Consider the following 26,203-nt stretch of genomic DNA (forward strand, 5'->3'; position numbering starts at 1 on the left):
CTTTGGAGCATGTGTCTTTCTGAATGCACACATATGCCCTTTTAGGCATATTATAGTTGAGGCATGTGTTTGATCCCTTAATTTGTTCAGTGTTTGCTAATTTGTTAGACTCTTGGCACACTCAGGAAGATGGATAGAAAAGCAAACTGCACTTGGGGAGCATGAAAGAGGAAGGACCATATCTCTGGCTCCTGCACAAAATTCTACAAGAAAACCCCCACTATATAAATGGTGGAAAGTATTGTCACATTAAAATACCCACCCCACCACACCCCCCAAAAAAAACTCACTGTAAAGAATGTTAAGCGGTAACAGCGGAGCATCAAAACAAGGTCAGTTCTCTATGCCACTGTGCAGGCTGCAGACCAGGAAGCCTGTCCTGCCTATTGCTCCATTGCCGGAGAAAGCTTCAGGGTCCCAGACCAAGGCAGGAAGACTCAAAGGAACTCAAAGAGCTTTCTGTCTCCGCAGCTCAGTTGATCAAAACCCTCAGGCTGGCAACCTCTGGTCTAGTAACTATGGCCTTCAAGTGCCTGGGACAAGGGCCATAACCCACGAAGAGATTTACTGAATAATTTAAATTTATATTTGGGATTACCCTTAAACAGGACACAATCCAACAATGCTACAAAAAAAATGCACGCATTGCTGAGCTGCATGGAATTCACTCTTTTTCTTTTCTCTTTTTAACGTGCAAATAGTGAAATGGAAAAGCCTCTGCCATTCAGAACCTTGGCAAACGCACTCTGCCGCCCCCACCTTCACGCCTAGGGCCGGGGGGTTGGTCCTTTGAGCCTCAGCACCCCTTCGGGTCTCAGCCTTCCCTCCTCCTCCGCTGCACCTCCTCCCCGATTCACCCCACCACCAGTCGATTTTATTTTAAAATCCAGGGGTTTGGGAGAAGGGAGGGACCCAAACGGGAGCCAGATGTGTGCGAGTTCCCCGCTCCCGCCTCCACCCGCCTCTCGGGCTTCTTAAAACCCGGAGCGCCGCCCAAGCAGGATCCGGAGCCAGCCCGACTCGGCGCAAACAACTCCGATCCGCGGCTCCTCCGGGAGTGGAAGCCCGGAGGGAGGGGAGAGGAAGCCGGGTGTGCTCGCTCAGTAGGCGGGACAAAGTTTCTCTCCCCCCCCCCCCCCACACACACCTCCCTCTTTCTCTCTCTCTCCCTCTCTTGCTCTTTCTCTCGCTCTCTTTTTTTTTCGGTTGCAAGTAGGAAGCTTTTTGCACTCCACCACCTCTGGCCGCTGGGAAGACGTCATCGCTTCCGCCCTACTTCCTCCTCCTGTTGGCGGCGGTGAGAATCCAATATGGAGTAAATCGCTGGAGTGGAGAGATGGGGCTCGGACGGGGCGCCCTGCACCGCCTCCCCGGCGCACCTCCCCCCGCCGCCTAGCGCTCCCCGGAACCGGCATTGGCCCGGCCCCCTTGGGGGCGACCCCGGACCGAGCCCCCTCCCGCCGCGGGTCCTCTCCTCCTCTCAGCAGTCACCGCCGCTTGGCCGCGCGCTTGTTTTTCTCCTCCTTTCCCCACCGCCCGTCCCCCTCGGCCAAACCTCTCTCCGCGGGCGTCCGCGGCCGAAACCCCCGGAGCGCTGCGGCGCTCTCACTCCTCCCGCGGCCGCGCTGCCTCTGCACCCCCTTCCCCAAACCGTGCCCCGCACTCCCCTGGCCGCGCTTCCCCTGCTGCTGCTGCTGCTGCTGCTGCTGCTGCTGCTGCCGCTGCTGCCGCTGCTGCCCGGTGCGGCGCCCCCCCTTCATCTCTCGCCGTACCCCCCCACCCCCCACCAGCACCACCAAATCAGGCGATCTGATCCGGAGATGTGAAGACGGGGCGGGGAGGGGGGTGATGAAGGAAGATGAAGGGAGCGAAGCTGCCCGCCGCGGGACAGGCGTCTAGGTGAACAGGAAAATGACCGAAGAAACACACCCGGACGAGTAAGTTTGGCCGCGGGGTGGGACGACGGTGCCACCCGAGGGGACAGCGTGGGGGCGGGGGGACTGGGGCTGAGGATGCAGCCGGGGACGCTCGTGGGGGTGCACTTGGCGTGGGGTGCAGCCGCTCGTGTTGGCTTGCGGGGGTCGGGACGTGAGATCTTGCCCCGTCGTTGGAGAATAGAGGAGGGGGCGCGAAGTGCTGCGGGCCGGCGGGGGCGCGCCTTGCACCCGCGGAGCGGTGGCTGCTGCGGGGACCAAGGGCGCGCGGGTGACCTCGGGGCGGTCCCCGCTCTCGCTCTCCAGGGACTTGCAATCCACCCCCCCCCCCCCCCCCGCAGATATCCGGGCGGGCGGGCGGACACTGAAGACCCGACACCCCTGCCCGGGCTTCCCGGGGGTCCGCTGGGTTTTCCGACGGTGACTTTGTGTGACTCCAGCCTCCCCGCCCGCCCCGTGGTCCCTTTCGGGAGCCCACTGGGGCCCAGGCTCCGCCATTTCGTTTTTTCTTGAATCGCGCTCATTTGCATACCACATTTTCATTCATAAAAAAAAGACGGCGGAGCTGGAAGCGGACTGGGCAGGCGGCGCGGGGGTCTGCGAGCCGCCCGGGGTCCCCGCGCGGGCCGGCGGGCCGGAGCCTCGGCCCGGGGTAGGGGTGGGGGGGCTCGGCGCGGCGCTCGCGAGTGTGTTCGCGCGCCTGTGGGCCGGGGACTGGCGCCCCGTGGGTCGGGGCAGCTGGAGGGGGGGTGGTGGCTCCCGGGCGTGTGCGGCGGGGGCGGACTGGGAGCGTGCGGGGCAGCGTGCCGGGCTCTGTGTGTGTGTGTGTGTGTGTGTGTGTGTATACACACACTCGTGTGCGCGTGCACAGGCGTGCGGCGTGTTGTGTACTCCGTGTGCGCGTGCACAGGCGTGCGAGCCCGAGGGGAACAATGCTGCAGGCGCTGCGCCCGGGGGGCCCCGGAGCCGACCCGCCGCCGACTCCGGCGGGACCGCTGCCTTCCGCCAGCCCGGGGCTAAGGTACAGCTCCCTCCTACCTCTCGGTTGCCAGATCCGGTTTGGCGCTTTCCCACCCGCTGCCCGAGGCGTTACCAAATCGCGGGTGCTACGGGAGGCCGGGCGCCTGAGGTCGTCGGCCTTGGGTCCGAGTGTCACTGCTCGGTGCTCGGTGGCCGCCACTGGTTTGCTCACCGGCTGTCCCTACCGTCAGCCAACAACCACTTTCTTTTTCTTTTTCTTTTCTTTCTTTTTCTTTCTTTTTTTTTGTGAATAAGACACTCTCCTTTATTGTCACATGATATCCCTTCCCTCCTCCCCTGCACATTCATAAATCCGGAGCCTGCCTGGGCTCTTTTCATTCAGAGCTGCCATTAGCCAAGGTTGCTCTGGCACCCGCCTGGACGCGAGGAGTCGGTGGGCAGCGTCTACAGGGCGGCTCCGCGCGGGTCTGCAGGGGTGTGGGGGCTGCGGGCAGGGAAGCCCAGGAGGCCCTGAGTCTTTTGCCCCAGGGAGCCTTGAGGCTCACTGCGGAGAGGGGAAATGACTCAGGGCTGGGCGACTGGGAAGACTTGCCTGCAGCAGGTGACAGAATGCTAATGCCCTACTCCTAAGGACCTGCTCACTTTTTTTTTTAAAATGCCCCTTTATCCTTGGGCGTCTGTTGTTGCTGGGCGGGGCGGAAGGTCGCGGGGAGAAGGTTGGGAAGATTGGTGTTTGGGGAAAAGAAATTTCCTTCCTGTGAATCCTCAGGGAGCCTCACTCCAGTAACCTCTGGTTTTCCCGTGGCTGTAGAGGATCCAGTCTGGCGTCCATGAGCCACATTTGCTGACTTTTCTAGGAGATATTTTGCTTTGCTTTCATAGGCCATGTCTTGAAGTGGTAAAATGGAAAAAGTTGGTGTGTTGAGGGCTAAAATACGGAGGAGATGGATTATGCTGTGCACCTTGCCTCTTTCTGGGTTTCAAAAAACAGGTCTTTTGGGGGGTTTTCTTTGTACTTGAACATACATGTAGGTAGCTGTAGTAATCGTGAAGGACAATTAACCCACTCTGGCTTCAGCATTCTTCATCCCTGGAGACTGGGCCTCTCTCTTTTTAACTGCAGCCCTCCGCTTTGCATCCTAGCCCGTGGAGGATCCAAGCAAAAGGATTTGGGGTGGATGACCAGGCAAGGAGTAAACACCTTCTCCAAGCTCTCAGAGCACCTCAATTTGGTGCTGATTGTCCCCATTGCTGCCGGAAGCCCAGTGGAGACAGTGGCCATTTGAGGACAGTTTCTAGTGTCAGAAATCCGCAAGGCCATGGCCCAACTAGAGAAATAGGCTTCTTGGCATTACGTTAATGTAATCACCTTGGCAGGACACATGAATCGCCTGAAAGAACTGCATGGGCGGTAACTGCCATTTGTGGACAATGTCCATTATATTGTTCCATTTTCTTATATAACGGCCCATATGAAAAATGCCTTTTAATTGTGTGAGCCAGGAAGAAGGTTTCTCTCTTCAACTGATTGCTTTTTGTTATTGTTTTTTTGCCATTGCTGTCTAGAAGCTCGGAGCTAAAATGACTGATAACAGTAGCCATGTTAGCCTACGTTCTTGCTAGACTCGGATACCTCTCCTTTATGCCAGAACAAAACTGTGTTCTCTCCTGAGGTTTTTTTGTGTTTGAGGTCCTTCAGATACCTTTTGGCAGTAGGAAGGGTGTTTCTTATCAAGATAATCTGTGACCTCAAACTTGAGACCTGGAAAAAAATATCTGCACCTTAGGTGAAATAGATTTTCTTGGTAGCCTAAGAATATTTAAAATTTATATTAAAATATTTTAAGTAAAAGCAAATATTTAAATCTGCTACACTTGGTCTCAGAACACAATCAGAATCTGAAACTACCAAAATTATACTTAATTTTAAAAAATAATATTTTGGGCTAAATAGTTCAATGGGCTATAGCATATACTTTATATGCTGTAGGCCCTAGGTTTGATCCTTGGCACCATATGGTCCCTTGAATACCACTGGGGGTGACCTCTTAGCAGTTCCCTTGAACATCACTGGATATGACCCCCAGACAATAATGATAATGAATAATAGTTTTCATCTCACTTTTTCCCATATCCATTTCAAAATCCTCTGTAATAAAAGACATGGATTATTTCTGAAAACTTGTCTGGTCTTTTTACTGATGCACCTAAAAACTAGCTGCCTTGTGGAAAAGACAGTGATCTTTAATTCCATTCCGTACATCAAAAGACACTTAAGATTTGGGGGTCAGGGCCAGAGCGCTAGTACAGTGGGTAGGGTGTTTACCTTGCATGTGACTCACCCAGGTTCTGTTCCTGGCATCCCATATGGTCCCTGAGCACCACCAGGAGTAATTCCTGAGTGCAGAGACAGGAGTAACCCCTGAGCATTGCTGGGTGTGACCCAAAAAGCCAAAGAGAGAGAGAGAGAGAGAGAGAGAGATTTTGGGGGCAGTCGTGAGATACTACAGCAGGTAGAGCACTTACTTTATATGCAGCCTCCCAAGGTTGATTCTTGGCATCCCTTATTCATAGTCCCCCAAGCACTGCCAGTAATAATTCCTGAGTGCAGAGACAGGAGTAACTCCTGACCATTGCCAAGTGTGCCTACTTTCACCCTCCCCCCAAAAAAAAAACAAGACAACCCAAAGAATGCATATTAAGATTTACAATACCACAAGGTTTTTTTTAATAATTTAAAAAAGTCAAGAACATCAATAAGATATTGAAAGTGGTCTTTGATAGGCAGGAATAAAAGAAAAATGTAAATCATGCATATTTTATCTGTCTCTTAAAAGCATTTGATCGTGGTTATGAATTGTTTGGAAGTGGCAAACTAAAGAGTCTTCTCAGGCAGGCTGTGGCTGAGGAGATGGGTTTTGTTTTCTTTTCTGCAGCATCCTCATCTTGCTGAGAATGAACTGCAGCCTTTCTCTTTCCCTTTCTCCGAATCTTGAAAGGTTGCTCTTCTTTTTTTTTTTTCCTTTTAAAGGGCTTAAATATTTTTGTTGAACTATCTCAAGGAAATTACAGATGTCAAGACCCTAATATCTAATTATGTTATAGCTTACTTTGGAACCAAAGAGAATACTCTTCTGGGAACCAGAGTGATAGTATAGTGGGTAGGCTGCTTGCTTGCACATGGCCAACCCAGGTGCAATCTCCTCCACCACATATGGTCATCCAAGCCCCTCAGGAATGATCCCTGAGTGCAGAGGGCCTTGTATACGCCAAGCCCAGTGTAATACAGGGTGCCTCATAACATCATGTGGTTCCCTGGGCATTGCCAGGAATGACTCCTGAGCACAGAGCTAGGAGTATTAAGTCCTGAGCGCATCCACGAGTGGCCTCAATATACCTCCCCACACACACCAAGGGAAAAAATAGAAAACTCTTCTATGACACATAATACTATCATCACAATGTGGAAAATTATGAATGCGCCTAACGCTCTCCATTGTAAGAAAAAAGTCTGGCATAACTGGTTATTTCAGCCAGACTCTAATCAGATCCCCCTTTGAATGCAGTTATTTGTTCATTTTATGATTTAAGGCAAGTTTCTTAGGTATATCATCTTGGTTTCTTTTTTCTATGTAAATGAAAGATAAAAATGCAAATAAATTCACCAGTTTTGTGAAGCTGTCATGAGAATTAGGTGAGATAGCCTTTGTAAAGCTTATGGTACAGCACTAAGTATAAGGTAGGTATCTACTATGGTTCTTTGCAGGGCACTGAGTTTGAGTTCCCATAGGTTTAGCTTGTGAGATTTCAAATAACCCTGTGAAGGAGGTGTAATCCCGTGTAACTGAGCTGATGTCAGGGATGGAATCCCAGGCCTTACACATGTTGTGCACGAACTCTGCTCCTAAGCTACATCCTTGACCCTTGAAGGTGAGAGGGGCATTCTCTGCATACTGTACCCTGGAATGCTCAGACCTTGCTCCTAGCTCTGTGCTTGGGAATATTAAGCGGTGCCAGGGATGAAACTGGGTCAGCTGCCTGCTAGGCAAGTGCCTTAACCCCCTTACTGTCTCTTCACCTCTCGCCCAATAGCCTTTTATTCATTTAGTCTTTTCAACAATCTGATAAAGTAGGGAGTATTATTAACCCCATGTACAGATGGCTTCCCCGAGGCACAAAGAGATAAAGTAATTTTTACCTAGTAACCAAATGAGTTGGGATTGAGCACTGTGAAAACTTGGATCAGGGAAGAGTGTGTGTCTGTGTGTGTCTGTGTGTGCGTGTTCATGTTAGTTTTTGCAGTTCTAGGGATTGAACCTGGGACCTCGCATATACAGGGCTAGTATTTTCATTGCTGTGTTACACCTTGGCCCCTGGAAGAACTGGGAGGTACTGCCTGAAGAGAGAGCATGGCCAGCCCTATCCATTCTGACTCGATAAGTCACACTGCCAGTCATGTGGTCTTTAATTTCAAGTTGGTGACAATATGCTGCCACAGAATTCTCACTTTCTTCATCCTACCTGTGCTGCACCTACTGAATTAGACTGAATTTAAAGTTAAACTTGTCTTGAGAATTCTGTGATACACTTTAGGATTATAGGAGTGTGAATCCAGCTACTTACATGTTAGGTAGAATGTGAGCTTTCCATTCATTAAAATAATGGTTGTGGAAATTAAATCAACAGCTATTGATCTATTTTCTTTGCATTTGCCTCAGAAGGGAATGTGTTTCCCACGCTACATGAGTGGACTCAGTAAATAGAGTTGACTAGGTGGTATTGGAACCTTGGTCTATCCATCAGAAAAATTTGAAAGTGAGACAAAACAAAAATTCTTGGAAAGGTTGAAAGACGCTTATAAGCCAGGAAATTGTCATAATATAAAGTAATTGTCATTGCATAAGTTGTTGCCATTGCATAAAGTCATTGTTTAATGTGCTTACTGCAAAGGTGGAACAGCTTGTTAGATTGTGGGCCTGGACTAACCTCCATCTGCTGGGTTTGTTTACATGGGGATATTAACAAATGTTACCTCCTTTCTAGCTGAAGCTGGTCCTCTATGTGCTTGTTCCTTTAGCCAGTAAAATATAGGAAAAGTGAGTTGGTATGAATACCAAAATTATTCTGCCTCAACAATCTGTTGACTCTTGAACAAGTAAAATTCTGCTTATTCCCCCAGCCAGCATGAAGCCCTCCACTTTCCCCATTCCACTCTCCAGGTGGAAATTGGTGACTGTACCAATTTTTTCCTTGACCTCCAGTAGTGATGGCGATGATCACCATTTCGAGTTGGATCTGGCTTGGGTGCAGTCTTCCGCCCCTGAATTTCAGCTCTTTGAATTCAAGCTGACTTCTCAACTGCCTAGTTTTCTAATTGTTGGCCCTGTTATACCCTTCGACACATTTGTGGTTGCCTAATTAGCATCTAGTGAATTAAAAAATGAATTTAATTATTTCAGAAAGCTGTTTTACCCCAGCTGACTGACAGAATAATTTGATTTATTTAGAATGTGTATAAAGTTTCCTCCTTACTTTACTTTTGTGTTTTTATTTTGGATTGGTTTCGGACCACACCTTGCCCTGCTCAAGGGCTACTCCCAGCAGCATATGGGGGACCCTCTGCGTGGGGGAGTGAATGTTGTCCTTCTGTGTGGGAAGGGTTTGCTCAGACTCAGTCCATTGAGTGCTTTGCTCTCCAGTCCATAGCCTGTTTTTTTTTTTTTCTTTTTTTTTGCTTGTTTGTGAAGAAGCTCTGTGTTTGCTTGAAACTCTTGATCCTGTGTTGTGGAAACTGGGTCCCTAACTCTCTGTTGGTGATTTGATTCTTGTCCCTCTTGCGGGAGCCTGGAAGCAGAAGATCCCGAGTGCAGTAAGCCCAGGCCTGTGTTTCTGCCCCAGCGGGAGAATCTCTGCAGAAATCATGATATTAACAATTTGCAGGAGCTGCAGGGTTCTGATGGAGTCTTCACACTTGAAGTTGGAGACAGCTGTGCTGATGAACTCCAATATTGGCATAGTTCCTGTATTGCTGGGGCTGAACACAAATACACAATCTCACAGCAGAATCCTCAGCAACTGAACACGATGATAATAGAGGCGGAGCAGGAAGTTTTGGTGTGTGTTGTTTGCTCTGGCTTATTTTCTCAAGTAAAAAAAAAAAAATTTTTTTTTAAAGACCTAGTCACATTCATAAACTCCATACCACATTCTTACAAATAATCCTTAAACTGATATTTAAAGCTATAATCCTGATTTGGGGGGAGAGGAGGGATGGTTGCTTCTCAGTGCTCCGGGAACCACGTGGTGCTTAGAATCAAACTGGGTTTGACCGCGTGCAAGGCAAATGCCTGCACTATCTCTCCAGCCCCATTTTTTTGTTTTGGGGCCACATCTGGCAGTGCTCAGGGTTTTCTCCTGGCTTTGCACTTAGGAAGTACTCCTGGTTGTGCACGGGGGACCATTTGGACTGCCAGGGTTTGAATCTGGGTCGACTGCATGCAAGGCAAATACCCTTCTCATTGTATTCTCCGTCTGATCCCAGCTGTCAAGGTGTTAATTTTTAAAAGGTGTTTCGTTGGGCTTTTGAGCCTCTCAAGTAGAGAGAAGCAGTGTTTTGCACGTGTGCACCTTGCCTTGTGCAGCCAAATGTAATTTCTTCTTGCTTGGGGTAGGTGTGAAGGATTGTTACAGTTTGGCATGTGTCCTGTGTCATGGAAGGGGGTCTTAGTAAAATACTTGACATTAGCTGCTTAAGGAATTTGCTAAATTAAAAAGAACAGCTAGCTTGTACTGATTCATTCTCAGGTAATTTTTATCAGCTTGTTCACAAGTGACATCTTGCCCGCATGATAGTAAGTTATACTTAGTGAACTCTCAAAGGGTTGTTGGATGTTTATTTAAAAACATTTCTATGTTTATTTGCAATTAGAGGTGAAGGAATGAATACATTTTGATTTCTTCCTAGCATTTAGCACTTATCATTAAAGAGATTAGAATAATAGAAGCAGCTTCTAAAAGTGTAAGGCTTATGGGGCAGAAGCAGTAGCACAGTGGGTAGGGGCCCTGACTTGTACGCAGCTGACCCAGGTTTGGTCCCAGTATCCCTTAGAGTTCCCTGAGCCCACCAGGAGTGATCCCTAAGCATCACCGGGTGTGGCCCAACACCCCTCCCGCCCCACACAAAAAAGAAAACCCAAGACAGAAGATTTTACAGTTTCACAGTTCTTCTGTACTGAAAAATAATGGTTTTAAAATGTGGTGTTTTTATCCCTTAGGTATAGTCCCTGTGGCCCTTTGATAAATGTTGAAACCTTAATTAACATGCTAAGTGTTTTAATTGTCCTAACCTTGATCATCTGGTAATGAGATCCTTGTCTTCTCATTTTCATTACTTGGTCTCTTCTCCCCACCCCCTCCCCCCACATTGCTTTGGCTCAGGTCTCCCGTATGGATTTTTCAGATAAGCACTGTTTATTTTGTATTTGTATTCCACCCTGAAAAGGCACAGAAAAACGCGGCCCATCTGCCCTTCTGGGAGTAGTAACTGTGGAAATAGTAGCTCATTGACCTTCATACCCACTGAGCACGGAGTAGGCTTTCTGCATGTTTATGACATGGTTAAAGTAAATATTCAGTAATTAAAATAGAATTTGCCTCACACTAAAACATCCAAATAAGTATTCAGAGTGTACCTATCTACATCCAAAAAGACTCTGTGCTTACTTTCTCAAATCTGCCAGAAGAGAGAGGAGTCTGCCATGGTGTTAAGTGGAAGAAGTGCAGGCTCTGGGGTCACACCCTGTTTCTGTTCTCTACTAAGGAAGGGTCCAGAACAAACACACTCAGTCACTACGCCAGTGTCAAGGTAAGCGAAATTCTTTCTCCTAACTACTTCTAACTTAAAAGTGTAGGTAGTCTAGGTTAGGCATTTTATTTTAGCGTAACTCCTCATAAAATTGGAAATTCAGTGGCACCCTTCCAGGCAGTAGGTCTTACATGATGTAGAAAAGTATCATTTACTTTTTGAATTTATCTTTTTGTTTGTTTGGTTTTGGGCCACACCCAGCAGTGCTCAGGGCTGACTCCTGGCTCTATGCTCAGGGATCACTCTTGGCGGGGCTCAGGAGACCAAAGAGGGGTGCTGGGGATTGAACCCCAGTTGGTCACGTGCCAGGCAGACAAGCAACTTATGCGTGCTATACTATCACTTCAGCCCCTACTTTTAGAATTTACATGGCAGAGAATGTCCATCAACCATTTTTGCTTCATGGTAATCTTTTGAAGATAGAGAAAGAGATTCTCACTTTATACCCCAAGAGTGTTGAATGACTCGCCCAGGGGTTTGTGAGAAGAGCAGTTGAGCCTGGAAGTCATGTTCAGTTTTTCGTTGGGTTTCCCAGTGCTATTCAGAAGAGCACCTTCACTCTGCCCTGTTATCAGTAATGCCCACATGACTCTTGTTCCCTGTATTCAGTGATCGCAGCTGGCATTGCTTTTTGAGGTTTTCTGTCTTTCAGGGGCACTTGTTGTTTATGGTAGCAGCATTCCTGGCTCCCTGTCTGTGACCTAGAAATTCTGTTACTAACAATGTACAGTTTTTTTCTAAATCAGAAGTTAGAAGGTTTGCGGTGGTTGGGTGGGACTGAAGGTTCCCTTTGGAGTACGACAGTTCATGACATCTTTTGTTCAATAGCATACTATGTTGATGTTTGCATTTTCTATTTCCAGCCAAGGAATGAAGTGGATACTGGACCAAAGGTTTAATTTAACCATCAGATCCCAATAATTTTGCCCATCTTTAATAGGATTTTAAAAGTCGTGTGAATACAGTCTTAACACAGTAATTAAATCTCTTTCCTTAACTTAATACATTTAATCAAATCCGTGATTGTTTTTCCTTCAGCTTAATATGCCCAAATAGACAACTCCAGCCACAAGTGAGCTCCGTACCTTTCTCTGGCCCTGAAGATCCTAAAGGTTATTGTAACATGTGGAAGCAGATTTCTGAATGGGCATCTGTGGTTAACATATTCTGACGTCCTTACTGTATTCGTAGATGTCATTTAAACCAGTATTTCTCCTTTTTCCAATCATGCCCCCCCTTCTCCTTCCAGCCTTGTTTCTTTCTTGTGGTCCTACTGGTTAGCCCCCAATCTTGTGTTGTGCTCAAACCCTCTACCCACTCCATTTTTTCCCATTTTCATGGGCCCATGGGGAGTTGGGGTTGGGGTGACATACAGCTCCTGATTGAAAAAAAAACTTTTAAATTTAAGGAAAATTTGGGATACTAGATTTTGGAGGGAGCGTGAAAGACTTCAAATTGTATCTTGCCTTTAGAACATAACCTCTAATTGTAAAACAGTTTTAAGTTATTGGACAAAAAATAAAAAAGTGAGGGGGGGGCTGGAGGAATGGGAGCAAGTGATTAGCAGATGAGTGCCTGCCTGGTGCGGTCACCTGATTCGACATCCCAAGCTCCTGTGAGCAGACTCCAGGAGTAGGGAGTCTATGTCCTCTGTCAGCTCAGCGACAGCTCTAAATGCTTTCACTTGCTCGAACGCCCAAAGGATGCAACCGCTGGATAATCAATTTATTGCTGAATGGAGTTTTCTTCCCTTACTATCCTCACCTTTTTTCAGGACTCCCAGAATCCCTCTGGGTTTGGGGGAACTCTTCATCCAAAGCATTGAAGAAACCCATGCCCTTGCTGGCACATTCCCTACTAACCCAAGCTCTTGGAGTCCTTTTCAGAGAGTAAGGAGAAGGCGTGGGGTGGAGATTGCTGTGTGTCCAAGCACGTGTACACTCACATGGGTGCAGTCTGTTCCACAGGCAAGGGCACTGAGGAGAGGCAAAAAGTTTACATATTTTGCCTGAAATCACAGAATAGGATTTGTATGTTTAACCCAGGTCCTTTGACTTCAGATCCTACTTCTGAAACATTGAATGTGATCATAACTTCATAAAACCAATGTTTTCTATAAAAAGAAAAATTCCCCAAAGTTGTGTATATAGTTTGATTTCCTTTACTTAAAATTCTATCAGTGACTCAAAAATGTGAGGTGACGTGTCTCCCTGGCCTTCCTGGTACAGCTGTGTGGAGTGGGGAACTGGGAGGTGCCTTTTCTGTGCTGATAGAACAGCCCTCCGAGAGCTCTTTTGAAACGAGAACTAGGCACCTTACCTTATTGGAAGCAATGTGTAGGCAGAATGGATAACAATGCACAGTTTTCTCCTGGGTCTGTAGTTAAGAGAATCAGACTTAAGTAGCATAAGGAATCCTCCGAGAATCTTGTTAAATTAGGATCCTGAATAAGGCCTGAAAATGTGCAGATTTTTGTGAATGCACAGATGCTGCTGGTCCATGGACCACACTGAGTAGCAAAGCTGATCTGCTATTGTGAGTGCTGACTCATAGCTGCCAGGTTTATATCTTCATTCTCAGACAATTATGAAAAGCTAACTTTACATACGTGGCATTTAGAGTCTGTTGAAGGCGCTCCTTAGGTATGAAAGTGGTGCTTCTACACTGTAAGGGATTATCCAGTGCCTATGCTTACCCATCTTTGGTAGGACTTTCTAGTTTTGAGGAATAGCTTGATTTATTTATTGTTTATTTTTATTTTTTTGCTTTTTGGGTCACAACCGCCAATACACAGGGGTTACTCCTGGCTCTGCACTCAGGAATCACTCCTGGCGGTGCTTGGGGGACCATATGGGATGCTGGGAATCGTACCCCGGGTCGGCTGCATACAAGGCAAATGCCCTACCCGCTGTGCTATATTCCAGCCCCAGGAATAGCTTGATTTAGATAGGAATGTGTTGGAAGAAGTTTTTCTTTTCTTACCACTTACAAATTCCTGGAGAATGTTGGGAAATCCAACATTAAAACTGAAATCTAAAGTCCTAGCACTGTATGTTTCATGTCCGACAGTCCACTGGCTTTCTGCACCGCCTAGGCAAATCAGTCTTCTATAGAAAGCCTACTGCCCTGGGATGCAGGCTGGCTCAGCCCTAGAAGAAATCACAGGAAGTAATTAAACAGAGAAGGTCAGAGAAAGAGGAAGTGGTTGTGTTGTTTCTGATGCGAATAGCATTGTTGTTCCTGGGGATCAAGATGATGGTGTTTAAGTCTCCTGGAATGTGATTGCTTGGGGATTTGATTGTATTTAAATTGCAGCCTTTTTAGTTTATTCTTCTAGACAGCAATCTAGTTAGGAAATGAATTGCTTTTTAGGTCTTATCAGGAATCCCCATGAGCCTAAACAGAAGTCTTAAGCATGGAGTTGCTTATAGCTTGGCAAATTGCACTTAAATGATATGAATGTCAAGACTATTAGAGGTTAATTTTAAGTGTCTGGAGTTCTCCCTAATTCTTCTGATTAAGCATTTTAACATAATAGTTTCCTTAATTGGAATAATGATGGAATATTAGCATGCATATTAAACCATTTACGAAAATTTGAATAGGGTTAAAATGCAAATTATCCATCACTTGTCAGTTCTTACACTTTAGAGATAATTCTTGGTGAGAGATGGAGAAAGACTAGAATAAGAATCTGAATGGAGCTTTCTACCGGAGGCAGCTTAGCTAGGAAAGCCAAGAATAGACCAGAGAACTGCAGAAGGTGAGAGACCCAGAGACCTTTTTGTTTTACCAGGAAAGACTTAAAAACAACACCACCACCTAGGAACTAGTACAGGGGGTAAAGTGCTTGCCTTGCACATGACCAATCTGGGTTTGATCCCTAACAGCACATATGGTCCCCCACATTGCTAGGAGTAATTCCTGAGTACAGAGCCAGGAATGAGCCCCAGAAGAGCTGAGTGTGCCCCCAGTTCTACCCCAGCACCAAATGCCTGTGATGGTAATAATTCCAAAAATGGATTTGGTGGAAAATCTAAAGGAACTGGCTACAGACCCACTGGTTGTGTCTTTGTTCTTTCAGAGGAAGGTGATAGAAACGTAAGGCCCTCTCTAGCAGTACGTGCCCGGTCATCTGAACTCTAGAACCGATGCCACCCCACAAACCAGTGACTAAGACCCCAAAAGCACTACAAATGTTTGTGAATCGAATATACACCATCCCTCATATTTTGTATTCTGTGTACATATAGCTGTATTTACTAGAATACTGCAGAATCTGGGCCAGAGAGATAGTACAGGGGTAAGGGCTTGCCTTGCATGTGGCTGACCCAGTTCAATTTCCAGCGCCACTTGATTCCCCCAAGCATTCCAGGAGTCACCATGAGCACAGAGCCCAAGCTACACTGGTATGGCCCCCAACTAGCAGAGCAGAACAAAACACCAGACCCTCAAAGAGTACAGAATCTACACCGGATGTCTTTATATACTTAGCTCAGTTTTTTTTTTTCATTGTTGGGGTGCTCCCAAGCAGTGCTCAGGAGATCTGGGAAGTGGGTGGGGATTGTCACTCCAGGTCATAATCTAGCCCAGCAGTGCGAATCTACAGGTTCAGTCTCTCGCCCATGGTACATGGGGCCACCAGCGCAGTGCTGGGAATCAAACTTGGACAGAGTGTGGGAGGTGTGTCCCCCCCAGCCCCTTTGACCTCTCTCTGAGGCCTTATGGGGAGTTATTCAAGCAAGCATCTGGGTTCCCTCTGGGAGAGGCCAGTCCCTTGACTCTCTCCCTTTGAGGGCTTGCTCACATTTAGAAAGCTGAGAGTCAACCAGTGCTTCACCCTCATGTGCATAGATGCTCAAGGCGCGGAAGGGTTCAGGGCAGCTGGGGTGGAAGGGCTGAAGGAACTCAGAGGACTGTGTAGAAGGCTGGCATCAAAAGAAGGGGCCTTTGAAACTGAGACATGACATCTCCCAGAGTGAGATCAGAGGCAGAGCCCGGAGTTCTTCGCAGCCTTTCTCTCTTCTTTTCCGGCTCTTTCAGTCAGTAGTGATCAACATCTGTGCTGTACAGTTTTACTCTGTATTGATCTGCTGTTGTTGGGAGTGGGAGTGGGCCCACCTGACAGGTCTGGTGCTTAGGGGACCACACAGGGTCCAAGATGGAGCCTGGAACTTCCGCCTGCAAAAGAATGTTGAGCTATATCTCTCAGACCCCAAAGAGAACCTCCACTGTGTACTAAAAGCTCTCAAATGAATACTGAGTAGCACAGAAGATGGACCTTGCCTTGCCTTGTGTTCTAAACTCAGGAAATAGATTCCTAGCTCTTTGCCAGGTGGCCTCAGGTTGAATTTCTTTGAATCCAGCTTGCTTATCTCTAAAATATAGGGCTTGGATAATAATAATATTGAAGGGTTCTTTCACTTCTAAATATTGCAAGCAGAGTTCCTATTAAATTTATTTTGTATTCTTATCTATAAATATCTTTTTAAAAAGATAAACATATAAAGAAGAAATTAGGATGCCTCTTGCTATACCATCTAGATTTGGGGTGGGGGGGTGTCCTGGGGAAGATGTCACCTGGTCTGGAAGCCAGGCCCGTTCTGGATGCTAACGTTCATCCTGATTACTTCCCTCAAATTGTCTGGTGCTGAAGAGAGGAAAAAGATGGTGGAGGCTTGTTACATTCAGACACATTTAGCCCCTGTGACAATGAGCCATCACCATTGAACAGATTGTGTGCCTTAGTCAGCCCTGGAATGTGCTGGTTGTGGAAGTACTCACCAAGCTTCCTTACATCATGGCTCACGCGAGAAGTCAGGCAGGTCAGGGTCCTGAAGCCGTTTCTCCTGTGTTGTGTTTCAGGGAAGAGGCAGAGGAGGGGCCTCCTTCAGTTCACCACACTGGAGGGAGGAAAAGAAGAGCTCTTTGATGGAAGTTTGAAATACATGCTGGGCTCTAAGATTTTTGCACAGGGGCACCAGTGAAAAGTTGATGAAACATTACCTCTGCTTGCTCTTCCACCCCAGCGTTGGGCCTTCTGTTCTCCGTGTGTGTTTGCTTTTGATGCTAACTGCCAAAGCCGTGTGGTTGTCGACAGCAGGAAGTAATATTTGATATGCAGGTCTCCGGGTGAGGGGAGGTTGGTGCCAGCGTGGGCAGGGTGGCGGTTCTGGCACATTAGTGTGAGAACGCTGCACACTTCTAAGGCAACAGGTGCTGTTACAGCAAAGAGGAAGGGAAGAGTTGACCAGCTGGTCAAATAATGAGCATTTTTTATGGTGGCTTTTTAAGGTTTTTTTTTTAATAATAAGATTGCTGCCTTATAGATTCACTCCAGATCAAGTTGGCTCTATCTGTTGGTATGTCACATAGCTTGTTCCTGTTGTGCTGAAAGGCCTGTAGCAACCTAAGCTAGAAGAGTAAAAGTAATCCCTAAACCACGACTCTGTCCCCAAGAGCTTGGGGTCCAGCAAATAGACCCAAAGATACACCCTTCTTGGTCTGGGTGAAACTGGCTCCTTTTCCCAGCCCTGTTGATTCCACTGGGGAGAACAAGATCCATACTCCTCATGTAAGAGAGGGAACACATTTTATTCCTCTAATCTCTCTTTTTTTAAATTAAAGTTGTATTTTTTAATCAGATCACCATGAGGTACTCTTCTCTTTTTCTGTTGCAGAGCCGGGGATCGAACTCAGGGCCTCACAATGGGTGAGGCATGTAATCTGTCACAGAGCTGCCTCCCACCCCCAGGCTGTATATTAACAATAGAACAATAATTCTTTGGGGTTATGGACACCCCTTCTTTTATTTTCCCTTATTCATCTGAGTGAAGGATCCTTTGTGAACCAGAAGGTTCTGTTTCAAATTACTTGCACCAGTGTTTCTGGATCGGCCAGAATCTGAGGGTGGTTTGGTTTAAAATGCAGATCTTACCTACAGATCTCCGTTTCCACATTTCTCTTGCTCAGAATCCACCTGGAGATGAGAGGTGTGCTTCCTTTCCCCTGGTCTGCAGCCAGCAGCCATCCTAAGGTGGACAGCTTATCACTAGGACAGGAGACCCCCAGGCTGAGCATTTTCTCCTGTGTGCTCTCGGTGCTGTCTAGGACACAGTCTCCTACTTTTCCACTATTACTTGTTTCACCCCTAAACCAATCGAGTAAGGTTTTGTATCTGTTTTCTCTCACCTACCTCTGTATTAAGTAAATTTGTGAGCGCCTAATGTCAGGCAAGTCAGGATCTGGAAGGGAAGGTACATCCCCGGGCAAATAAAGATGGGATTTACAGGTGAGCACTTGCCTGCTCTCAGCATGCCCCAGCCAACCACTGCATTCATTTGTCCTCAGTACTCCATCCTATTGGACGGTATTTAGAAAGCCACATATCTGCATTGATTGAAAAGGAAAGTTGTGAGGAATGTTGTTCATTGTTGGGTTCTTCAGCCCATTCTTCTTGGTTCTGTCAAAGTCAAATTAGATAGCAGATCATCTCATAGGGAAGAAGACACCGAATTGATGCAACATGAGAGGTGAGATGGAAAGGAGTAAGTTTGAACTCTTGATGCAAGGAGACTTTAATAATAAATTCTAAATCATGTACAGCCATCCAAAATTGCAGCTTTTTATTATTAGTATTATTTTTAATTTTTTTAAAGGTTTGACTGAAACTTTGAAAGACCCTTTTCTCCCCCCAGAAGTTCCCTTTGGTGATGTGACACAGACATCTTTAGGGTATCAGTTGAGCTGTTCTAATAAAGTAGTAAATGTAGCAGTCTTTTTTCAGTCTTGCCCTGTTTTGGAGGAGAACAGAGTGGAGTCAGTTGTTTTATATGTTGATTTTGATTTTTGACAAACCTTTATTCATCTCATATTTGCTCAGAATTAAAGAAAAACAGAAATTATTTTTCCCTAGATGTTGAAATTCTTTCACTTAGGATAGTGGTCTCTGAGAAAAACTGATGCCAGGTTTTAAGATTGTAGCTTGTCACCCAGAGGTGTGGCACTGCACACAAATGCATTGAAGCAAAAAATTTGTTACAGGGTCTTAGGAAAAAATGTAAAAGACACTGGCAAATGGTCTTTCCCGGTGATGAATGTACTTGGTGCCAGTAACTATAGACTTAAAAACAATTAAAATGGTCAATTTTGTTTTGTATACTTTGCCACAATTTTAAAAGAGCAAATATTTTAAATGGGACCAAATCAAATAATGAGTTAAGAAGGACTCAAAGACTCCTTTCCAGGAAAATGGCAGCCTGGACCCAACTTTTTGAGTTTGTGACCTTAGTGACTCTCCAACCTCACAGTGTCTTTGGCAGATTTCTCACTAGCCTGGCTGTTGCGAAAAATCCCCTTTTGCGAAAGTTTGGGCAGATGGACTCTTAGATTAGGCCAGACATGCCCAGAAGTATCTTCTCAAGGACCCAGCAGTTGTTCAAGAATATGTACTTATTTTTAACTTCTATTTTCAGTGCATCATGGTCTGAGAAGATATTTGGTCTGATTTCTATCCTCTTGACTTTGTAGAGGTATGTTATGTGGCCCAGTATGTGGTTTTTCTTGGAGAACGTCCTACATGAATTGGAGAAGAATGTGTATTCAGCTTTTCAGGGATGGATGCAAAACCCTATATATATCAACGAAGACCGTCTTTTCCATTGTTTTTTCTTCAAGTATTTCCTTAATGAGCTTTAGTCTGATTAATCTATCAAGAGATGACAAAGCACAGTGTTGAAGTCTCCAGTTACTGTAATGTTGCTATCGATGTATTTCTTCAAGTCTGTTAGCAGTTTTAAGTGTTTTTTGGTCACTCATTAAGTACATATGTTTTTATATGAATTTGATGGCCTCTGATCATTAGGAAATGACCCTTGCTGTTTTTTATGAACTTTTTGAGCCTCAAGTCTATGTCATCCGATACCAGTATACCACCCCCACCTTTTTTGAAAGGTTGATCGATTGAAGAATTGTCTTCAAATCTTTGAGTCTTTGCTTGCTCTGATAATTCAAATATGCTTCTTACAGGCAGCAGAATGTTGGGTTCCATTTTCTACACTATCCTGCCACTCCGTTGCCACTTAACTGGTACATTTAGTTCATTGACATAGAGATTATTGTCATGGAGTTTTGTGCCATCTTTCTGTAGAAATTTGGTGTGCTTTTAGGGTTCATCTTGTCTTCAAAGTAGCCCCTTTAATTTTTCTTGTAAAGATGGTTTTGAGTGCATAAAAGTTTCTGAGCTGTTGTTCATCTGTGAAGTTGTGTAATACTCTTTCAAATCTGAATGAGAGTCTGCCTAGGTAAAGTATTCTTGGTGATGTGTTTATTTCATTGAGTTTTTTTTTCTTTAACTATGTCTCACCATTGTCTTCAGACCCAGAGGGTTCATTTAATAAACTACTATAAATCTTAAGGATGCTCTTTTGTACGTAATTTCCTTTTTTAATCTTGCTGCTTTCGGTGTTCTATCTTTATGGTTTTCGATCTTTTTTGATCTTATTGCTTTTGATATTCTCTTTTCATCTGTGGTTTTGTCATTCTGATTTGGATGTGTCTTGGGGTATTTTTATTTGGATCTTTTTCGTCAGGACCCTTCTGGTCTCCTGTGGGTGTGGGTGCTTATGCTCTGGGAACTTCTTAGCAATGATGTCTTTGTTGACTTCTTCACTGGGGTTGTCTCCTGTCCCATGATTCTAGTGTTATTCCTCTTAAATTTATCCTAAAGTTATCTTGTCATCTGTTCATTTATTTTGAGGCTTCCCCCCCTCCACACACACACACACACACACACACACACACACACACACACACACACACCTTCTGCTGCTACCTACCTAGAGGTTTTCTGCACCTCTTCCTGGAGATCACTAATTCTGTCCTCAGCACCCATTACTCTGTTAGATAGGCCTTCCAGTGACTTTTTTGTTTCACCTACTAAGTTTTTCAGTTCTGTCATTTCTGTTTATAGTTTTCTCTTTTCTGCTCTCATATTTTCTTGTGTTTCTTTGGCTGTCCATCTTTTTTTTTTTTTTTTGCTTTTTGGGTCACATCCGGCAGTGTACAGGGATTACTCCTGGCTCATGCACTTAGGAATTATTCCTGGCGTTGCTCAGGAGACCATATGGGATGCTGGGAATCGAACCCGGGTTGGCCGCGTGCAAGGCAAACGCCCTACCCGCTGTGCTATTGCTCCAGCCCCCCTCCATTTTTTTTTAGCTTGTTAACTATCTTAATCATTTCCACTATGAATTCCTTTTAAAGACATTATATAGGATGTTGTTACTGATTATGACAGAGTTCTAGAAGTCCAACCAAATTTACAGTCACTTTAACAGTTGAGCGGGTCTTGGTTGGTGGGTACTGACTGGGATGCTTCCCAGACAGCTAAAGAGGTGAAGGCAGCAACCTCGATCATGATTGACCCTTATTGCCGTGGATAAGCATTTCACATCTGCAGTCCCTGCAGTTCTCAAGGACGAGAATGCTGATTCAGAGGTTGTGACAGCCGCATGGGATACTAAGGCAAAAAAAAAAGTAGTTCACACACATATCAGTACAGACTAACAAGTTGGCTCTTCCTTCTCTCCCCTATTTGGAATGAGAGGGTTCATAATCTGGCAGATGAAACCAATACTCGCTGGATTCAAACAAACATGTGTGAATGACTGTGCTATAGCACATGCTTATGAAAAAACAAATTGTTCTTTGGAAATTTGGGTCTATGTTTTTGTTGTTTTTAAGACTTGGTGTTTTGTCCTTTGAGTAGTTTTACTAGTAGCATGTTGGTGTAAATTGGGTTGTTTAGTGTTACTGAGGTGACATATCCCTTAAGCAGGAATATTAACAATTTCTTAGTAGCTTTTGTGAATTTTCCAGTAAGACTACAAACTGTACCAACAAGCACACATTCTTGATTGTAGAAATTCTGGACTCATTCACAAACTCTTAATAGGTTTCACTCGTTCTGGCCTTAGGAATACTTGAGTTTCTGCATGATAGTTAATTTTGCAGTATCAGTGTCCAGTATAAAAAACAAATGCCATAATGCACCAATCTGATAAGCTTAGGGTTTCTGTGGTGGAGGACACATATGTTCATGTGACAGTGTAGTTCCCTTAGAAATTAAATTTAGGATCTAAAGATCTCACCAGTTTGAGGGAGCTGAGCAGCAGGCCATACCGGATGGCCCTTCAGTTTTAACTCGGACACGTCCTTGATAAGGAAGTCATGTGCCCAGCAACTTGAGGATGTAGCTCTGATTGTTGGCAAGCTCTACTCTGGAACCAACTGTCCTCCCCAGCAGTGACAAGTGTGTCTCTTGCTAGGACCATCTGTCTGATACACAGAAGGCAGTGGCCCCTCACTGCAATTCAGCTGCCAGATGTCATCCTAGCCCCCTTATCAACCTTCAGGTTCAGCCGTGCTGCTTTTAAGATGGGAGCCCAGAAATGGAGGTGCTTTTCCAGTGCCAAAGACTCTTGGGCGTAGGATGTTTGCCTCTCTCTGGATGAGCTAGGGAAATGGAGGGGCCAGAGTCTATTTAAAATTCTTAGTGTGTTTGCGTGGAAAATGTGTGATGATCTTAGCCTGTACCTCGAGTGTTCCCTTGTGGATTGAGGAATGGACATGACCCTTCATATGCAGGATGAAAGGAAGGTGCCACTGCTGTCAGTTGGAGTCCTTACTGGGCATCCTCATGATCTGCTGGCCAGGGTGGGCATTCCTTCTGCCCCAAAGGGCTTTCTGCTTCTCAGTGGCAGGTTCTAGTCTTTGATATTTCTTGAGTGATAGTCTTTGGTAAGGATGCAGAAGGCCGGAGAGGTGAATGAGGTGCTCATAGCACTGAAGCTGGCCCTGGACTATCTATTCAGTTAGTAGACTGAAGGGCTTGTTCTAATACAGATGTCCTTGGGCCCTGCCCCCACCCCCTCCTCCCAAGACCCCCTGGATCAGCTTCTCTGGGTGTGTGGCCCAGGAATCTGCATTTTTTAATTTTTTCTTTTTTTCTTTTTGGTTTTTGGGTTACTCCTAACTCTGCACTCAGGAATTATTCCTGGTGGTGCACAGGAGACCATATGGGATGCTGGGGATCAAAACCGGGTTGCCGTTTGCAAGGCAAACAGTCTCCCCACCATGCTATCACTCCAGCCCTGAATCTGCATTTTTTAAGCTATCTCTGCTCATTCTTCTGCCAGCAAAGCAGTGTTGGAAATCTACTTCCTAAATTATAATTATATCCTTGATATTCATTTCCCTAAATGTCCACTCACCGAGTACTCAGGAATTGTAAAGGCCACCTTTGTGCCTTACTCCAGCCACCCAGTGCTTTTAATAGTTCCTGAGTATGTGTTTACACAATCTGCATTTTATGAAGTCCATAAAGACATATTTACCCAACAAGTCACAGGTGCTCCAAAGGTCAGCTTTCCTCGATTTATATGAAAGATACTTAACTTAAAGTCAATTAGCTCTACGATAGAAGCCAATTAAGGCAAGGAAGTGAGTTGTTTAGGCCGACATTCCATCTGTAACTTTTGTCCCCTGTCATAGCTTGGTTTTACAAGCCCCTTCAAGCCAGTTACGCACAGAGCCTCTGCATGTGTGGCCCGTTAGAGCATTCAGGTAAAAGTGCTGTTTGTCATGACTGTGTGGGAGTGCTGTTTAAAAACATGTAATTTAAGTTACTATTAGATGATGCTATGTTAGCACTTTTGCAAGTCATCAAATTGCCCCTCAGCTGTTGGTAGAGAAGCTATCACGGAAATGCTATGGGGAGAAGGCCAGACAGCCCCAGATTCTGTGTTGCTTTCAGAGGTTGCTTCTGAATCTCTGTCACCTGTGTCCAGAGCTGTGATTTCCTCACTTGCAGAGAGCAGTTCCTTCAAGAATCCAAGTGCACAGTACAAAACCTGGTACAAGAAGAACATTCTATTGTATTTATTTGGGGAGGGTGGGATTGCACCACACCTGGCTGTGCTCAGGGCTTGCTCCTGGCTTTGTGCTCAGACATCACTCCTGGCAGTGCTCAGGGGGTTGTACCCAGGACAGCTGAATGCGAGGCAAGCACCTTCCCTGCTGTACTATTTCTCTAGCCCCCAAAACATTCCATTTTTAAAGAGGGGACTTGTTGCAGTTGATAATTATTATAATAAAAAATGAGAAGCCCAGATAGAGACTACCACTCTTAGGGTTAGTGGTGGCTGCAGATCAAGAATCTTCGCTGTTATTTATTTTTTCACTGTGAAGGCATGCACATCAAACTTTCCAACCTTCTCTCTGCGGACACTGCTGGGCTCCCTGAACTGCTGAGAACCTCTGTCCAAAGGAAAGGCATGGTTGTGTGCTAGGTGCTGTCAGCTTCACTGTGGATTCTACGTGTGACATCTTTTAGCCAGATGGTTTGGTTTTTGTTATGTTATTGAGCCACACCTGGCTGTGTTCAGGGGTTATTCCTGGCTCTTTGCTCAGGGATCACTCCTGACGGGGTTGGGGCAGTCATATGGATTGTTGGAGGTTGAACCCAGGTCAACTGCGTGCAAGGGAAGCGCCTTACCTTCTGTACTATCACTCTGGTCACAGTACCATAGAATTTACTTCAGTGCTCTCTGCAAGAAATACAAAAGACAGCATGAGCCACATGCCATTATTTTCTATATTCTGGTAGTGGAGGTTTTGGGAAGGGTTTTTTGTTTTGCTTGTTTTTAGAAATGTAAGAGAGCCTGACAAGCTACTGAGAGTATCTCGCCCACACGGCAAAGCCTGGCAAGCTACCCATGACGTATTTGATATGCCAAACACAGTAATAACAAGTCTCACAATGGAGACGTTACTGGGCCCGCTCGAGCAAATCAGTGAACAACGGGAGGACAGTGCTACAGTGCTAATAGATGTAAAAGAATAAGATGAAGTTAATCTCAGTATCTCTTAATGGATTATATATCCAAAGTTACCATTTCAAGTAGCAGTGTCCTAGCACTGTCCTCCCGTTGTTCATTGATTTGCTCAAGTGGGCACTAGTAACAAGTCTCCATTGTGAGACTTGTTACTGTTTTTGGCATATTGAATACGCCATGGGGAGCTTGCCAGGCTCTGTCGTGAGGGCAGGATACTCTCGGTAGCTTGTGGGGCTCTCCCTGGGTTGGCCGCGTGCAAGACAAACGCCCTTCCCGCTATGCTATATTGCTGTACTTTGGTGGTATTGCTGGTGCCTACAGGCACAGACAGACCTGGAGAGAACTGTTTTTCTGTTTCTGTTGACCAGGGGACTAAGGGGAGTTAATCTGACCTTTCTAAAACCTCAGTGCTTTGGAAAACAGATGTTAAAGGGGGATTGGAATACTTACTACTCTGGGAAGTCAAAAACTTTAAATGAGCTGATATATGTGTATAAATGTATGGGTCCCACATAGAGTATTAGGATGAAAGGTTAAGGATTTTGATGAAAACAAGTAGTAGGGCAGTATTTATGGGCTTACCGAAGAACTTCAGAAATCCTCTGATGCCCTTGATCAGTTCTGGGGTCCAAACTGGGATATTGCACACAGATTTTTTGAGTGGGGTTTCTGGTCCTGGAGCAGAACACAGTTTACCTGGAGCTCTATGTCCAATTCCGAGTGGATGATTTGCAGGAAGTCCCTGTATCATCATAAAAATGGTCACAGCCTCAGATGGAGAAGAGCTGGTCTTAGAGTTAGATGCAGCTCATGAAAGTACCTGCTGTGATGTCTGGCACAGGTGAGGGGCGGGGCCAGAGGCCTGTTATTGCCATCTGGAAAGCAGATACAGGTGAAGACGTGGTCAGTTGGGCCTGAAGTGCTGACAGATGGGAAGGATTGAGCCCCTCTGATAGCAGATTGAAAGGTGGAACTAGCAGAAAATGAGAGCGGCCCAAGAGACTAGTTTTATAATGATAGACAGATGCCATCTAATGCAAATGAATAATGTGGACAGTCCGGAGCCACTTACCCTTGGTTCCTGGGATGTGAAGAGTCTTGTTAGACTAAGCAAGGGGCCAGAGGGACCTTTGGAAGGAAAGAGAAGGGAGTGTGGCCTGGGTTGGTGGCATGCTGGGGAGCTGGCCCCACACAGGGGCCATGGCATAAGCATTTAGATCACATTCCTTTTCTCTGTGTTTAGTACTTTCTTTTCCTGTACAGGTTTCGGTATTTTTGTTCTTTGTTCTGGAAAATAAAATTGGAAGTAGATTGTCACACTCTCTTGAATCATAGTTTCTGATATTCCCCCAAGCCAGTGGTAAATTATCCCCATAATGGAGTGAGTGGGCCGGGGGCGGGGGGGTCTGGGGGGGTTGCAGGGGCAGAGACACAGTTCACCAGACTGGAGCATGTGGTTTGCATTCCAGAGACCAGGTTCAAACCCAAGCACCACAGGGTCCTGCCCAGCACTGCCAGGAGTGACTTAT

The 26,203-nt window shown here is 45.8% G+C and overlaps 1 protein-coding gene across 2 annotated transcripts in view; it reads left to right on the forward strand.

Moving 5' to 3' along the window:
• Window positions 1–1,780: 1,780 nt before the first annotated feature.
• Window positions 1,781–26,203, forward strand: part of SPRED2 (sprouty related EVH1 domain containing 2) — a 122,421-nt gene continuing 97,998 nt past the window's right edge. For both annotated transcript variants that reach the window (XM_056124873.1, XM_056124874.1), the window contains exon 1: window positions 1,781–1,937. In XM_056124873.1, coding sequence (XP_055980848.1) covers window positions 1,912–1,937 — 26 coding nt within the window. In that variant the 5' untranslated portion in view covers window positions 1,781–1,911. The remainder of the gene's footprint in view (window positions 1,938–26,203) is intronic.

Source organism: Sorex fumeus, unplaced genomic scaffold (genome assembly GCF_029834395.1).
Source record: "Sorex fumeus unplaced genomic scaffold, SorFum_2.1 ptg000006l, whole genome shotgun sequence".
NCBI classification, from domain to species: domain Eukaryota; kingdom Metazoa; phylum Chordata; class Mammalia; order Eulipotyphla; family Soricidae; genus Sorex; species Sorex fumeus.